The sequence below is a fragment of the Triticum urartu genome, chromosome 3A, assembly GCF_056163025.1.
Source record: "Triticum urartu cultivar PI428250 chromosome 3A, HENAU_Tu73, whole genome shotgun sequence".
NCBI classification, from domain to species: Eukaryota; Viridiplantae; Streptophyta; class Magnoliopsida; order Poales; family Poaceae; genus Triticum; species Triticum urartu.
This window is the reverse complement of record NC_141875.1, coordinates 728,435,572-728,453,273: the sequence shown is the minus strand read 5'-3', so window position 1 is coordinate 728,453,273 and position 17,702 is coordinate 728,435,572. Positions and strand designations below refer to the sequence as shown.

The 17,702-nt window shown below is 44.7% G+C and overlaps 1 protein-coding gene across 1 annotated transcript; it reads left to right on the top strand.

Moving 5' to 3' along the window:
- The first annotated feature begins 16,443 nt into the window (after window positions 1-16,443).
- On the top strand, window positions 16,444-17,456 carry LOC147982290 (uncharacterized). Its single transcript, XM_087517308.1, has 3 exons — window positions 16,444-16,599; window positions 16,689-16,971; window positions 17,064-17,456. The coding sequence occupies exons 1-3, from the start codon at window positions 16,474-16,476 to the stop codon at window positions 17,381-17,383; spliced, it is 729 nt and encodes a 242-aa protein (XP_087373434.1). The 5' UTR covers window positions 16,444-16,473; the 3' UTR covers window positions 17,384-17,456.
- Window positions 17,457-17,702: the final 246 nt, after the last annotated feature.

Sequence of the window (17,702 nt, the reverse complement as noted above, 5' to 3'; positions counted from 1 at the left end):
ATTACGTGATCCAAATCAACTAAACCATGTCCGATCATCACGTGAGATGGAGTAGTTTCATTGGTGAACATCACTATGTTGATCATATCTACCATATGATTCACGCTCGACCTTTCGGTCTCCGTGTTCCGAGGCCATATCTGTATATGCTTGGCTCGTCAAGTATAACCTGAGTATTCCGCGCGTGCAACTGTTTTGCACCCGTTGTATTTGAACGTAGAGCCTATCACACCCGATCATCACGTGGTGTCTCAGCACGAAGAACTTTCGCAACGGTGCATACTCAGGGAGAACACTTCTTGATAATTAGTGAGAGATCATCTTATAATGCTACCGTCAATCAAAACAAGATAAGATGCATAAAAGATAAACATCACATGCAATCAATATAAGTGATATGATATGGCCATCATCATCTTGTGCTTGTGATCTCCATCTTCGAAGCACTGTCGTGATCACCATCGTCACCGGCGCGACACCTTGATCTCCATCGTAGCATCGTTGTCGTCTCACCAATCTTATGCTTCCACGACTATCGCTACCGCTTAGTGATAAAGTAAAGCATTACAGCGCGATTGCATTGCATACAATAAAGCGACAACCATATGGCTCCTGCCAGTTGCCGATAACTCGGTTACAAAACATGATCATCTCATACAATAAAATTTAGCATCATGTCTTGACCATATCACATCACAACATGCCCTGCAAAAACAAGTTAGACGTCCTCTACTTTGTTGTTGCAAGTTTTACGTGGCTGCTACGGGCTTAAGCAAGAACCAATCTTACCTACGCATCAAAACCACAATGATAGTTTGTCAAGGTGGTGCTGTTTTAACCTTCGCAAGGACCGGGCGTAGCCACACTTGGTTCAACTAAAGTTGGAGAAATTGTCACCCGCAAGCCACCTATGTGCAAAGCACGTCGGGAGAACCGGTCTCGCGTAAGCGTACGCGTAATGTCGGTCCGGGCCGCTTCGTCCAACAATACCGCCGAACCAAAGTATGACATGCTGGTAAGCAGTATGACTTATATCGCCCACAACTCACTTGTGTTCTACTCGTGCATATAACATCAACATATAAAACCTAGGCTCGGATGCCACTGTTGGGGAACGTAGTAATTTCAAAATTTTTCCTACGCACACGCAAGATCATGGTGATGCATAGCAACGAGAGGGGAGAGTGTGATCTACGTACCCTTGTAGACCGACAGCGGAAGCGTTAGCACAACGCAGTTGATGTAGTCGTACGTCTTCACGGCCCGACCGATCAAGCACCGAAACTACGGCACCTCCGAGTTTTAGCACACGTTCAGCTCGATGACGATCCCCCGGACTCCGATCCAGCAAAGTGTCGGGGAAGAGTTCCGTCAGCATGACGGCGTGGTGACGATCTTGATGTACTACCGTCGCAGGGCTTCGCCTAAGCACCGCTACAATATTATCGAGGACTATGGTGGAAGGGGGCACCGCACAGGGCTAAGAATATGATCACGTGGATGAACTTGTGTCTATGGGGTGCCCCCTGCCTCCGTATATAAAGGATCAAAGGGAGGGTGCGACCGGCCAGGAGGAGGGCACGCCAGGAGGAGTCCTACTCCCATCGGGAGTAGGATTCCCCCCTTTCCTAGTTGGAATAGGATTCGCGAAGTGGGGAAAGAGGAGAGAGAGAAGGAAGGGGGGGCGCCGCCCCCCTCTCCTTGTCCTATTCGGACTAGGGGGAGGGGCGCGCGGCCCAGCCCTGGCCACCTCTCCTCTCTTCCACTAAGGCCCACCAAGGCCCATATATCTCCCGGGGGGGTTCCGGTAACCTCCCGGTACTCCGGTAAAATCCCGATTTCACCCGGAACACTTCCGATATCCAAATATAGGCTTCCAATATATCAATCTTTATGTCTCGACCATTTCAAGACTCCTCTTCATGTCCGTGATCACATCCGGGACTCCGAACAAACTTCGGTACATCAAAATGCATAAACTCATAATATAACTGTCATCAAAACCTTAAGCGTGCGGACCCTACGGGTTCGAGTACAATGTAGACATGACCGAGACATGTCTCCGGTAAATAACCAATAGCGGAACCTGGATGCTCATATTGGCTCCCACATATTCTATGAAGATCTTTATCGGTCAGACCGCATAACAACATACGTTGTTCCCTTTGTCATCGGTATGTTACTTGCCCGAGATTCGATCGTCGGTATCTCAATACCTAGTTCAATCTTGTTACCGACAAGTCTCTTTACTCATTTCGTAATACATCATCTTGCAACTAACTCATTAGTTGTAATGCTTGCAAGGCTTATGTGATGTGCATTACCGAGAGGGCCCAGAGATACCTCTCCGACATTCGGAGTGACAAATCCTAATCTCGAAATACGCCAACCCAACATGTACCTTTGGAGACACCTGTAGAGAACCTTTATAATCACCCATTTACGTTGTGACGTTTGGTAGCACACAAAGTGTTCCTCCGGCAAACGGGAGTTGCATAATCTCATAGTCATAGGAACATGTATAAGTCATGAAGAAAGCAATAGCAACATACTAAACGATCGGGTGCTAAGCTAATGGAATGGGTCATGTCAATCAGATCATTCACCTAATGATGTGATCCCGTTAATCAAATAACAACTCTTTGTCCATGGTTAGGAAACATAACCATCTTTGATTAACGAGCTAGTCAAGTAGAGGCATACTAGTGACACTCTGTCTATGTATTCACACATGTATTATGTTTCCGGTTAATACAATTCTAGCATGAATAATAAACATTTATCATGATATAAGGAAATAAATAATAACTTTATTATTGCCTCTAGGGCATATTTCCTTCATAAAAAAGGGGCAATGCTACTATCCTTTTTCCACACTTGTGCTTCAAAGTAGCACCATGATATAGCAAGTCTCATATATTGTGCTTCAAAGTAGCACCATGTTCTTCATATAGAGAGTCTCATATGTTGTCACTTTCATATACTAGTGGGAATTTTACGTTATAGAACTTGGCTGGTATATTCCAATGATGGGCTACCTCAAATTTCCCTAGGTCTTCATGAGCAAGCAAGTTGGATGCACACCCACTAGTTTCTTTTGTTGAGCTTTATACATTTATAGCTCTAGTGCATCCATTGAATGGCAATCCCTACTCACTCACATTGATATCTATTGATGGGCATCTCCATAGCCCGTTGATACGCCTAGTCAATGTGAGACTATCGTCTCCTTTTTGTCTTCTCCACAACCACCATTCTATTCCACCTATAGTGTTATATCCATGGCTCACGCTCATGTATTGCGTGAAGATTGAAAAAGTTTTGAAAAAGTTAGTATGAAACAATTGCTTGGCTTGTCATCGGGGTTGTGCATGATTTAAATACTTTGTGTGGGGAAGATGGAGCATAGCCAGACTATATGATTTTGTAGGGATAACTTTCTTTGGCCATGTTATTTTGAGAAGACATAATTGCTTTGTTAGTATGCTTGAAGTATTATTATTTTCTATGTCAATATAAACTTTTGTCTTGAATCTTTCTAATATGAATATTCATACCACAATTAAGAAGATTTGCATTGAAATTATGCCAAGTAGCACTTCGCATCAAAAATTCTCTTTTTATCATTTACCTACTCGAGGACGAGCATGAATTAAGCTTGGGATGCCTGATACATCTCCAACGTATTTATAATTTTTGATTGCTCCATGCTATATTATCTACTGTTTTGGACTATATTGGGCTTTATTTTCCACTTTTATATTATTTTTGGGACTAACCTATTAACCGGAGGCCCAGCCCAGAATTGTTGTTTTTTGCCTATTTCAGAGTTTCGGAAAAAGAACATCAAACAAAGTCCAAACGGAATGAAACCTTCGGGAACGTGATTTTTAGAACGAACGTGATCCATAGGACTTGGACCCTACATCAAGAAAGCAACTAGGAAGGCACGAGGTAGGGGGCGCGCCTACCCCCCCCCCCCCCCCCCCCCAGGCGCGCCCTCCACCCTCATGGGGCCCATGTTGCTCCACCAACGTACTTCTTCCTCCTATATATACCTACGTACCCGCAAACTACCAGATGCGGAGCCAAAACCCTAATTCCACCGCCGCAACCTTCTGTACCCGTGAGATCCCATCTTGGGGCCTTTTCCGGAGCTCCGCCGGAGGGGGCATCGATCACGGAGGGCTTCAACATCAACACCATACACTATAAGAAACCTGTTAATGCATGACGGATTTCTGTTGACAGTTTTGAAAACCATCATGAACGGCCCACTACAGCTCCGCAAGCCCGTGAAAAGCCCGCCTAAAGCCCTAAACTTTTCCCCATATAAAATCTAACCCTAACACACTTCCCGTCCCAGTCTCTTTCTCCATCCGCCGCCGCCACACGTTGCCTCTCCTCATCCCTATCCTCCGCCGCCACGCCTCTCGTCTCCTCATCCCCGTCCTCCGCCTCCACCTCCTCGCCTCCAATCGATGATGGCGGCCCGAGATCCATGTCGACGACGGTTGCAGCGGCCCCATGGAAGCGGCGGCCAACCATGGATCTCACCAGGGGCTTCCCTCCTCCGTCTCCCAGGCCGTGAAGCTGCCTCGCCATCCGGAGATTCAGAGCAGCAAGCGACGGACTAGCAGAGGACGACGAGCGTGACCTACGGGAGGCCCGAGCTCGACCTCGCCGGTGACGACCATGCCCCACACAAGGTCCCTCCCTACTTTCCCCCTTGTCTCATCTCTCCTTGATTCCTTCATTCTCTCTCTCTCATCCCCAATCGATTTTTTTGCTTCGATTCAGATGAACAGGAGCTCTCCGCCTCTCCAGTTCCATGGACGGCGACGACTGGGATCCCACGCTCGAGCCCGACGAGCTGGGCGAGCTGGACAGCGAGGTCGTCCGCGCCGCCCAGAATTAACCGGAGGGCCAGCCCAGAATTGCTATTTTTACCTATTTTAGAGTTTCGGATAAACAGAATATCAAACGGAGTCCAAACAAAATAAAATCTTCGGAAACGTGATTTTCTCACCGAACGTGATCCAGGAGACTTGGACCCTACTGCAAGGGATCAAAGAGGTTGTCACGAGGGCGGGGGGCGCCCCCCTAGGGCGCGCCCCCTACCTCGTGGGCCCCTCGGTGCTCCACCGACGCACTCCTTCCTCCTATATATACACACGTACCCCCAAACGATCAGAACATGAGCCAAAAACCTAATTCCACCGCCGCAACTTTCTGTATCCACGAGATCCCATCTTGGGGCCTGTTCCGGAGCTCCGCCGGAAGAGGGTCATCATCACGGAGGGCTTCTACATCATCCTAGCCCCTCCGATGAAGTGTGAGTAGTTTACCTCAGACCTTCGGGTCCATAGTTAGTAGCTAGATGGCTTATTCTCTCTCTTTGAATCACAATACAAAGTTCTCCCCCTCTCTTGTGGAGATCTATTCGATGTAATCTTCTTTTTGCGGTGTGTTTGTTGAGACCGATGAATTGTGGGTTTATGATCAAGTCTATCTATGAATAATATTTGAATCTTATCTGAATTCTTTTATGCATGATTGGTTATCTTTGCAAGTCTCTTCAAATTATCCGTTTGGTTTGGCCAACTAGATTGGTAGTTCTTGCCATGGGAGAAGTGCTTAGCTTTGGTTCGATCTTGCGGTGTCCTTACCCAGTGACAGAAGGGGCAGCAATGCACGTATTGTATCGTTGCCATCGAGGATAACAAGATGGGGTTTATTTCATATTGCATGAATTTATCTCTCTACATCATGTCATCTTGCTTAAGGCGTTACTCTGTTTTTAACTCAATACTCTAGATGCATGCTGGATAGCGGTCGATGAGTGGAGTAATAGTAGTAGATGCAGAATCGTTTCGATCTACTTGTCACGGACGTGATTGTTGGGGAACGTAGTAATTTCAAAAAATTTCCTACGCACGCGCAAGATCATGGTGATGCATAGCAACGAGAGGGGAGAGTGTGATCTACGTACCCTTGTAGACCGACAACGGAAGCGTTAACTTGGTTGATGTAGTCGTACGTCTCCACGGCCGACCGATCAAGCACCGAAACTACGGCACCTCTGAGTTCTAGCACACGTTCAGCTCGATGACGATCCCCCGGACTCCGATCCAGCAAAGTGTCGGGGAAGAGTTCCGTCAGCACGACGGCGTGGTGACGATCTTGATGTACTACCGTCGCAGGGCTTCGCCTAAGCACCGCTACAATATTATCGAGGACTATGGTGGAAGGGGGCACCGCACACGGCTAAGAATATGATCATGTGGATTAACTTGTGTGTCAAGGGGTGCCCCCTGCCCGCGTATATAAAGGATCAAGGGGAGGAGGCCGGCCGGCCCTCTATGGCGCGCCAAGGAGGAGTCCTCCTCCTAGTAGGAGTAGGACTCCTACTAGGAGGGGGAAAGAAGTGGGGAGGGAGAGGGAAAGGGGGGCGCCGCCCCCCCTCTCCTAGTACAATTCGAACCAGGGGGAGGAGGCGCGCGGCCCACCTTTGGCTGCCCCCCTCTCTCTCTCTCCACTAAGGCCCATATGGACCATTACTTCTCCCGGGGGGGGGGGTTCCGGTAACCCTCCGGCTCTCCGGTTTTCTCTGAAATCACCCGGAACACTTCCGGTGTCCGCATATAGCCGTCCAATATATCAATCTTTATGTCTCGACCATTTCGAGACTCCTCATCATGTCCGTGATCACATCCGGGACTCCGAACTAACTTCGGTACATCAAAACTCATAAACTCATAATATAACTGTCATCGAAACCTTAAGCGTGCGGACCCTACGGGTTCGAGAACAATGTAGACATGACCGAGACACGTCTCCGGTCAATAACCAATAGCGGAACCTGGATGCTCATATTGGCTCCTACATATTCTACGAAGATCTTTATCGGTCAGACCGCATAACAACATACGTTGTTCCCTTTGTCATCGGTATGTTACTTGCCCGAGATTCGATCGTCGGTATCTCAATACCTAGTTCAATCTCGTTACTGGCAAGTCTCTTTACTCGTTGCGTAATACATCATCTCGCAACTAACTCATTAGTTGCAATGCTTGCAAGGCTTATGTGATGTGCATTACCGAGAGGGCCCAGAGATACCTCTCCGACAATCGGAGTGACAAATCCTAATCTCGAAATACTCCAACCCAACACGTACCTTTGGAGACACCTGTAGAGCACCTTTATAATCACCCATTTATGTTGTGACGTTTGGTAGCACACAAAGTGTTCCTCCGGCAAACGGGAGTTGCATAATCTCATAGTCATAGGAACATGTATAAGTCATGAAGAAAGCAATAGCAACATACTAAACGATCGGGTGCTAAGCTAATGGAATGGGTCATGTCAATCACATCATTCTCCTAATGATGTGATCCCGTTAATCAAATAACAACTCTTTTGTTTATGGTTAGGAAACATAACCATCTTCGATTAACGAGCTAGTCAAGTAGAGGCATACTAGTGACACTTTGTTTGTCTATGTATTCACACAAGTATTATGTTTCCGGTTAATACAATTCTAGCATGAATAATAAACATTTATCATGATATAAGGAAATAAATAATAACTTTGTTATTGCCTCTAGGGCATATTTCTTTCAGTCTCCCACTTGCACTAGAGTCAATAATCTAGTTCACATCGCCATGTGATTTAACAGCAATAGTTCACATCACCATGTGATTAACACCCATAGTTCACATCGATATGTGATCAACACCCAAAGGGTTTACTAGAGTCAGTAATCTAGTTCACATCGCTATGTGATTAACACCCAAAGAGTACTAAGGTGTGATCATGTTTTGCTTGTGAGATAATTTTAGTCAACGGGTCTGTCACATTCAGATCCGTAAGTATTTTGCGAATTTCTATGTCAACAATGCTCTGCACGGAGCTACTCTAGCTTATTGCTCCCACTTTCAATATGTATCTAGATCGAGACTTAGAGTCATCCAGATCTGTGTCAAAACTTGCATCGACGTAACTTTTTACGACGAACCTTTTTGTCACCTCCATAATTGAGAAATATTTCCTTATTCCACTAAGGATAATTATGACCGCTGTCCAGTGATCTACTCTTAGATCACTATTGTACTCCCTTGCTTAACACAGTGTAGGGTATACAATAGATCTGGTACACAGCATGGCATACTTTATAGAACCTATGGCTGAGGCGTAGGGAATGACTTTCATTCTATTTCTATCTTCTGCCATGGTCGGGCTTTGAGTCTTACTCAATTTCACACCTTGCAACACAGGCAAGGACTCTTTCTTTGACTGTTCCATTTTGAGCTACTTCAAAAACTTGTCAAGGTATGTACTCATTGAAAAAACTTATCAAGCGTCTTGATCTATCTCTATAGATCTTGATGCTCAATATGTAAGCAGCTTTACCAAGGTCTTTCTTTGAAAAACTCCTTTCAAATATTCCTTTATGCTTTCCAGAAAATTATACATTATTTCCGATCAACAATATGTTGTTCACATATACTTATCAGAAATGTTGTAGTGCTCCCACTCACTTTCTTGTAAATACAGGCTTCACCGTAAGTCTGTATAAAACTATATGCTTTGATCAACTTATCAAAGCGTATATTCCAACTCCGAGATGCTTGCACCAGTCCATAGATGGATCGTTGGAGCTTGCATATTTTGTTAACACCTTTAGGATTGACAAAACCTTCTGGTTGCATCATATACAACTCTTCTTTAAGAAATCCATTAAGGAATGCAATTTTGTTTATCCATTTGCCAGATTTCATAAAATGCGGCAATTGCTAACATGATTCGGACAGACTTAAGCATATATACGAGTGAGAAAATCTCATCGTAGTCAACACCTTGAACTTGTCGAAAACCTTTTGCGACAATTCTAGCTTTGTAGATAGTAACACTACTATCAGCGTCCGTCTTCCTCTTGAATATCCATTTATTTTCTATGGCTTGCCGATCATCGGGCAAATCCATCAAAGTCCATACTTTGTTCTCATACATGGATCATATCTCAGATTTTATGGCCTCAAACCATTTCGCGGAATCTGGGCTCATCATCGCTTCCTCATAGTTCGCAAGTTTGTCATGGTCTAGTAACATGACTTCCAGAACAGGATTATTGTACCACTCTGGTGCGGATCTCACTCTGGTTTAACTACGAGATTCGGTAGTAACTTGATCTGAAGTTACATGATCATCATCATTAGCTTCCTCACTAATTGGTGTAGTAGTCACAGGAACAGATTTCTGTGATGAACTACTTTCCAATAAGGGAGCAGGTACAGTTACCTCATCAAGTTCTACTTTCCTCCCACTCACTTCTTTCGAGAGAAACTCCTTCTCTAGAAAAACTCCGAATTTAGCAACAAAAGTCTTGCCTTCGGATTTGTGATAGAAGGTGTACCCAACAGTCTCCTTTGGGTATCCTATGAAGACATATTTCTCCGATTTGGGTTTGAGCTTATCAGGATGAAACTTTTTCATATAAGCATCACAATCCCAAACTTTAAGAAACGACAACTTTGGTTTCTTGCCAAACCACATTTCAGATTATGTCATCTCAACGGACTTAGATGGTGCCCTTTTAAACGTGAATGCATCTGTCTTTAATGCATAACCCCAAAACGATAGTGGTAGATCGATAAGAGACATCATAGATCGCACCATATCTAATAAAGTACGGTTATAATGTTCGGACACACCATTATGCTGTGGTGTTCCAGGTGGCGTGAGTAGTAAAACTATTTCACATTGTTTTAACTGAAGGCCAAACTCGTAACTCAAATATTTTACCTCTGCGATCATATCGTAGAAACTTTTATTTTCTTGTTACGATGATTCTCCACTTCACTCTGAAATTCTTTGAACTTTTCAAATATTTCAGACTTGTGTTTCATTAAGTAGATATACCCATATCTTCTCAAATCATCTGTGAAGGTCAGAAAATAATGATACCCGCCGCGAGCCTTAACACTCATCGGATCTCATACATCAGTATGTATTATTTCCAATAAGTCAGTTGCTCGCTCCATAGTTTCGGAGAACGGCGTTTTAGTCATCTTGCCCATGAGGCATGGTTCACAAGCATCAACTGATTCATAATCAAGTGATTCCAAAAACCCATTAGCATGGAGTTTCTTCATGCGCTTTACACCAATATGACCTAAACGGCAGTGCCACAAATAAGTTGCACTATCATTATTAACTTTGCATCTTTTGGTTTCAATATTATGATTATGTGTATCACTACGATCGAGATCCAATGAACTATTTTCATTGGGTGTGTAATCATATAAGGTTTTATTCATGTAAACAGAACAACAATTTATTCTCTTACTTAAATGAATAACCGTATTACAATAAACATGATCAAATCATATTCATGCTCAACGCAAACACCAAATAACACTTATTCAGGTTCAACACTAATCCCGAAAGTATAGGGAGTGTGCGATGATGATCATATCAATCTTGGAACCACTTCCAACACACATCGTCACTTCACCCTTAACTAGTCTCTGTTTATTCTGCAACTCCCGTTTCGAGTTACTAATCTTAGCAACTGAACTAGTATCAAATACTGAGGGGTTTCTATAAACACTAGTAAAGTACACATCAATAACATGTATATCAAATATACTTATGTTCACTTTGCCATCCTTCTTATCTGCCAATCACTTGGGGTAGTTCCGCTTCCAGTGACCAGTCCCTTTGCAGTAGAAACACTTAGTCTCAGGCTTAGGACCAGACTTGGGATTCTTCACTTGAGCAGCAACTTGCTTGCTGTTCTTCTTGAAGTTCCCCTTCTTCCCTCTGCCCTTTTCTTGAAACTAGTGGTCTTGTCTACCATCAACACTTGATGTTTTTCTCGATTTCTACCTTCGTCAATTTCCGCATTACGAAGAGCTTGGGAATTGTTTCCGTTATCCCTTGCATATCATAGTTCATCACGAAGTTCTACTAACTTGGTGATGGTGACTAGAGAATTCTGTCAATCACTATCTTATCTGGAAGATTAACTCCCACTTGATTCAAGCGATTGTAGTACTCAGACAATCTGAGCACATGCTCACTAGTTGAGCGATTCTCCTCCATCTTTTAGCTATAGAACTTGTTGGAGACTTCATATCTCTCAACTCGGGTATTTGCTTGAAATATTAACTTCCACTCCTGGAACATCTCATATGCTCCATGACGTTCAAAACGTCTTTGAAGTCCCGATTCTAAGCCATTAAGCATGGTGCGCTAAACTATCAAGTAGTCATCATATTGAGCTAGCCAAACGTTCATAACGTCTGCATCTGCTCCTGCAATAGGTCCGTCACCTAGCGGTGCATCAAGGACATAATTCTTCTGTGCAGCAATGAGGATAAACCTCAGATCACGGATCCAATCCACATCATTGCTACTAACATCTTTCAACACAATTTTCTCTAGGAACATATCAAAATAAACACAGGGAAGCAACAACGCGAGCTATTGATCTACAACATAATTTGCAAAATACTACCAGGACTAAGTTCATGATAAACTTAGGTTCAATTAATTTACTTAAAGAACTCCCACTTAGATAGACATCCCTCTAATCCTCTAAGTGATTACGTGATCCAAATCAACTAAACCATGTCCGATCATCACGTGAGATGGAGTAGTTTCATTAGTGAACAACACTATGTTGATCATATCTACCATATGATTCATGCACGACCTTTCGGTCTCCGTGTTCTGAGGCCATATCTGTATATGCTTGGCTCGTCAAGTATAACCTGAGTATTCCGCATGTGCAACTGTTTTGCACCCGTTGTATTTGAACGTAGAGCCTATCACACCCGATCATCACGTGGTGTCTCAGCACGAAGAACTTTCGCAACGGTGCATACTCAGGGAGAACACTTCTTGATAATTAGTGAGAGATCATCTTATAATGCTACCGTCAATCAAAGCAAGATAAGATGCATAAAAGATAAACATCACATGCAATCAATATAAGTGATATGATATGGCCATCATCATCTTGTGCTTGTGATCTCCATCTTCAAAGCACCGTCGTGATCACCATCGTCACCGGCGCGACACCTTGATCTCCATCGTAGCATCGTTGTCGTCTCGCCAATATTATGCTTCCACGACTATCGCTACCGCTTAGTGATAAAGTAAAGCATTACAACGCGATTGCATTGCATACAATAAAGCGACAACCATATGGCTCCTGCCAGTTGCCGATAACTCGGTTACAAAACATGATCATCTCATACAATAAAATTTAGCATCATGTCTTGACCATATCACATCACAACATGCCCTGCAAAAACAAGTTAGACGTCCTCTACTTTGTTGTTGCAAGTTTTACGTGGCTGCTACGGGCTTAAGCAAGAACCAATCTTACCTACGCATCAAAACCACAACGATAGTTTGTCAAGTTGGTGCTGTTTTAACCTTCGCAAGGACCGGGCGTAGCCACACTCGGTTCAACTAAAGTTGGAGAAACTGTCACCCGCAAGCCACCTATGTGCAAAGCACGTCGGGAGAACCGGTCTCGCGTAAGCGTACGCATAATGTCGGTCCGAGCTGCTTTGTCCAACAATACCGCCAAACCAAAGTATGACATGCTGGTAAGCAGTATGACTTATATCGCCCACAACTCACTTGTGTTCTACTCGTGCAAATAACATCAACATATAAAACCTAGGCTCGGATGCCACTGTTGGGGAACGTAGTAATTTCAAAATAATTCCTACGCACACGCAAGATCATGGTGATGCATAGCAACGAGAGGGGAGAGTGTGATCTACGTACCCTTGTAGACCGACAACGGAAGCGTTAACTTGGTTGATGTAGTCGTACGTCTCCACGGCCGACCAATCAAGCACCTCCAAGTTCTAGCACACGTTCAGCTCGATGACGATCCCCCGGACTCCGATCCAGCAAAGTGTCGGGGAAGAGTTCCGTCAGCACGACGGCGTGGTGACGATCTTGATGTACTACCGTCGCAGGGCTTCGCCTAAGCACCGCTACAATATTATTGAGGACTATGGTGGAAGGGGGCACCGCACACGGCTAAGAATATGATCACGTGGATCAACTTGTGTGTCAAGGGGTGCCCCCTGCCCCCGTATATAAAGGATCAAGGGGAGGAGGCCGGCCGGCCCTCTATGGCGCGCCAAGGAGGAGTCCTCCTCCTAGTAGGAGTAGGACTCCTACTAGGAGGGGGAAAGAAGTGGGGAGGGAGAGGGAAAGGGGGGCGCCGCCCCCCCTCTCCTAGTGCAATTTGGACCAGGGGGGAGGAGGCGCGCGGCCCACCTTTGGCTGCCCCTCTCTCTCTCCACTAAGGCCCATATGGCCCATTACTTCTCCCGGGGGGGTTCCGGTAACCCTCCGGCTCTCCGGTTTTCTCCGAAATCACCCGGAACACTTCCGGTGTCTGAATATAGCCATCCAATATATCAATCTTTATGTCTTGACAATTTCGAGACTCCTCGTCATGTCCGTGATCACATCCGAGACTCCGAACTAACTTCGGTACATCAAAACTCATAATATAACTGTCATCGAAACCTTAAGCGTGCGGACCCTACGGGTTCGAGAACAATGTAGACATGACCGAGACACGTCTCCGGTCAATAACCAATAGCGGAACCTGGATGCTCATATTGGCTCCTACATATTCTACGAAGATCTTTATCGGTCAGACCGCATAACAACATACGTTGTTCCCTTTGTCATCGGTATGTTACTTGCCCGAGATTCGATCGTCGGTATCTCAATACCTAGTTCAATCTCGTTACCGGCAAGTCTCTTTACTCGTTCCGTAATACATCATCTCGCAACTAACTGATTAGTTGCAATGCTTGCAAGGCTTATGTGATGTGCATTACCGAGAGGGCCCAGAGATACCTCTCCGACAATCGGAGTGAATAATCCTAATCTCGAAATACGCCAACCCAACATGTACCTTTGGAGACACCTGTAGAGAACCTTTATAATCACCCATTTACGTTGTGATGTTTGGTAGCACACAAAGTGTTCCTCCGGCAAACGGGAGTTGCATAATCTCATAGTCATAGGAACATGTATAAGTCATGAAGAAAGCAATAGCAACATACTAAACGATCGGGTGCTAAGCTAATGGAATGGGTCATGTCAATCACATCATTCTCCTAATGATGTGATCCCATTAATCAAATAACAACTCTTTTGTTTATGGTTAGGAAACATAACCATCTTCGATTAACGAGCTAGTCAAGTAGAGGCATACTAGTGACACTTTGTTTGTCTATGTATTCACACAAGTATTATGTTTCCGGTTAATACAATTCTAGCATGAATAATAAACATTTATCATGATATAAGGAAATAAATAATAACTTTATTATTGCCTCTAGGGCATATTTCCTTCAGTGATGCCTATATACATGATCATGCCTAGATATTCTCATAATTATGCTCAATTCTATCAATTGCTCAACAGTAATTTGTTCACCCACCGTAGAATACTTATGCTCTTGAGAGAAGCCACTAGTGAAACCTATGGCCCCCGGGTCTATTCTCATCATATCAATCTCCATCACTTTTATATTGTTTTGCTATTTACTTTGCTTTTACTTTTTTACTTGGCATCTTTATATCAAAAATACCAAAAATATTCTATCTATCAGATCTCACTCTCGTAAGTGACCGTGAAGGGCTTGACAACCCCTAATCGCGTTGGTTGTGAGTAGCTATCGCTTTGTGCAGGCACGAGGGACTTGAGCGTGGGCTCCTACTGGATTGATACCTTGGTTCTCAGAAACTGAGGGAAATACTTACGCTACTCTGCTGCATCATCCCTTCCTCTTCGGGGAAAACCAATGCAAGCTCAAGACGTAGCAGCCACTTGACCAACTCGCTGACAAGTGGGCCATTTTGCTACTCTACCCATTCGACCCTTTTCCCCCTGAGCTACCAAAAAATATTGGGCGAGCGGGGGCTCGAACCCACGACCTGCCGCTTATTCCACTGTTTTTCTACCACTGGGCTAGTTAGAGGCTGTTGGTTTTGTACTCTATGCCAACCCTTTTCAATATATCAAAGCAGAACTCGCTGACAAGTGGACCCACTCTTTTCCCCACTCCTCCTGTCCACTTGACCTGCTCCTCCTCTCCATTATCCACTCGACCCACTCCTCCTCTCCGCCGCCGGCATCCCCTTCTCCTCCATCGACGGTGACGACCTCCCTGGCGACCCACTCCTCCATCGACGGCGACGGCGATGGCCTCCTAAGGTATGAATCCGCCGAGTCCTTCCTGTTCCTCTTCCTATTGATTAGATTAGGGTTCCCCGGCGCATGCTGATTAGGGTTCCATTGTAGATAGAGTAGTAGATCAAGAGGAGGCACCGTCCATGACACCGACAAGGCCAACAAGCTCAAGCAGTCGCCGCCCCCCAGGTCCGTTCTGTTCCCCCCGTGTTCTTTGATTTGCTTTGTTTCCCCCATGTTCTTTGTCGACAAGGCCAACAAGCATGCTGATTTAGAGTTACTCGTATTGTGCCTACGCGTGCATCCCTACTGGAATTGTGGTATACTACATGGCTAATGGTCGTATTATGCCTGCGCGTGCGTTCTGTTGATTCCAGCCCAACTGTCGAGCGATTGGACCATATTCATAGGGATTTTGCAGACTGAATTAGGCATTTAGGTTTAGGTCCCTTTTGGCCATGTTTAGTTGATGTGGTGCTACCTTGCTAGGTATGCTAGTTTCCCTGTGGTTCTCTTCACAGTGAAGTAGAATTCATCAGAAATAGAAAAGGCAGACCAAAAGGGGAAAAATGATGCCAACACTTATAATGTTGCAAGTGTATTAGTATTTTCCAATTTTGTTTGTTTGTTTTTAAAATAAACATGTTTATATTTGTCTAAAAAGATGCAGCGGCACACTGGAGCAGTTAAACTTGTAGGGGATCTAGCCTCCAGTGGCCTTTGGCTATATAAACCCTAGCAAAGCAAATTAAGCCAATAGCTCTGAATCTCTGAAATTCTAGTGTTAAATTCAGTTTTGTACATGACTATATCGGTGTCAAGCCAATAGCCTTCATGCGCATATCGACGACTATAAAGCTGTTCAGTTTTGTACATGACTGTATTGGGTAGGTGTGTTTAAATTGAGAATCTAGGGTTCGGTTCTTAAGTGCTGGGTTCTAACAAAATGTAGCACATGGGAAGATATGGTCCATTTATAGTAGATGTGGTTCATTGTAGATATGGTCCATTTATAGTAGATATGATCTTGATGCTGTGTTTGCCATTTATGGTAGACATGGGCACATGGGCAGATATGGTCCATTGTAGATAGAGTAGTAGTATTCCAAATGTTTACAAGTGCACTGCTTTTTTTCTCACTTTTGCTATCATAAATATCCACAAGTGCATTGCTTTTCTCATTTTTATCACTTTTGCCATCATAAACTTGGTTCTGTTCCTATTTATGTCCAGTCCTGTTTATGGTAACTTGTTGTTTAATTACAATGCTGCTTTTCAGAGAAGTGAGATGGCTGGCTTGGAAGGTTTCGAGTTCTTCGAGATCGTAATTGAGAAATCTTGCAGTAGGCAGGTATATTTATCATCACTCATTTCTTTATCATCACTCTGCTGTCTAGTGCTTGATTGCCACAATTAACCACTGCTTGACCCTAGCTGCAGAGGCTGACTGACAAGTTTGCGAAGATGCTCGCCGGCCATGAGCCCCACAAAGTGAAGCTGCGGGAGGCCGGCAGCGGGCTTCACAGGCTGTGGGACGTGTTGGTGGTGTTCGATGGTGAAGGCCACATGTACCTAGGGCCCGGCTGGGAGCATTTCGCCCGCGCCCATGAGCTACAGCTCGGGTACTTCCTTGTCTTCCGCTACGACGGCGACGCCATGTTCACCGTGAAGATGTTCGACAACACCATATGCCGCATGTACTACCAGCACGACGACGATGCCAGTAAGCTCTCTGCCTCTCTTCTTCCTGTCCTTTTGGCTTCCTCTACCTGCACGATGAGAACACCATGTTCACACTTTGTTGCATCTGGCCAGGCAATGGGAGCAGCAGCGGGGATGACGAGGAGCAGAGCGGGGATGACGACGAGCAGCCTATTCTGGCTGACAACGACCATGCTATGATGGTGGCTGACGACGACCCTGCTATGGCGGTGGCGGATGACGACCTTGCTATGGTGGTGGCGGACGACGACCTTGCTATGGTGGTGGCGGACGACGACCTCGCGATGGTGGTGGCGCCTGCAATCCCACAGCTTGGCGACAGGACCATGCCAATTGTGGTAGAGGAGTACATCCGCGTTGGGATTCGCCACTCTGAGTGCATCAGGTTGATGAAGGAGAAGAAGGAGGAGTGAAGATGTTAAGGAAATGAAGTGGCAATGTTAAGCATGTTAGGTTTAAGCTTGTTAGTGTAATCTGAACATGTCAATGTTAAGTATGTTAGATTTAATTTTGTGCATGCTCATGGATGCTGTATGACAGTGTCATCTAAACATGTCAATTTCTTAACAATGAATATTCAGTTTGGTAATTGATGGGAATTGAAATTTTTTCTGCATGCTCATGGATGAAAGATAAAATTATGGGTTTTTGTGCATGCTCATGTATGAAACAATATAAGTTTCATTTATTGAATGCTAAAAACATGACTCAAACCCTAGCCACGGACGACCG

What these genes read in the sequence shown, in the direction of transcription:
- LOC147982290 (XM_087517308.1), top strand. Translation starts at nt 16,474, where the DNA reads ATGTCCAGTCCTGTTTATGGTAACTTGTTGTTTAATTACAATGCTGCT. An exon ending in AGAAATCTTGCAGTAGGCAG is followed by an intron (nt 16,600 to 16,688) that starts GTATATTTATCA and finishes CCCTAGCTGCAG; the next exon opens with AGGCTGACTGACAAGTTTGC. An exon ending in CCAGCACGACGACGATGCCA is followed by an intron (nt 16,972 to 17,063) that starts GTAAGCTCTCTG and finishes GCATCTGGCCAG; the next exon opens with GCAATGGGAGCAGCAGCGGG.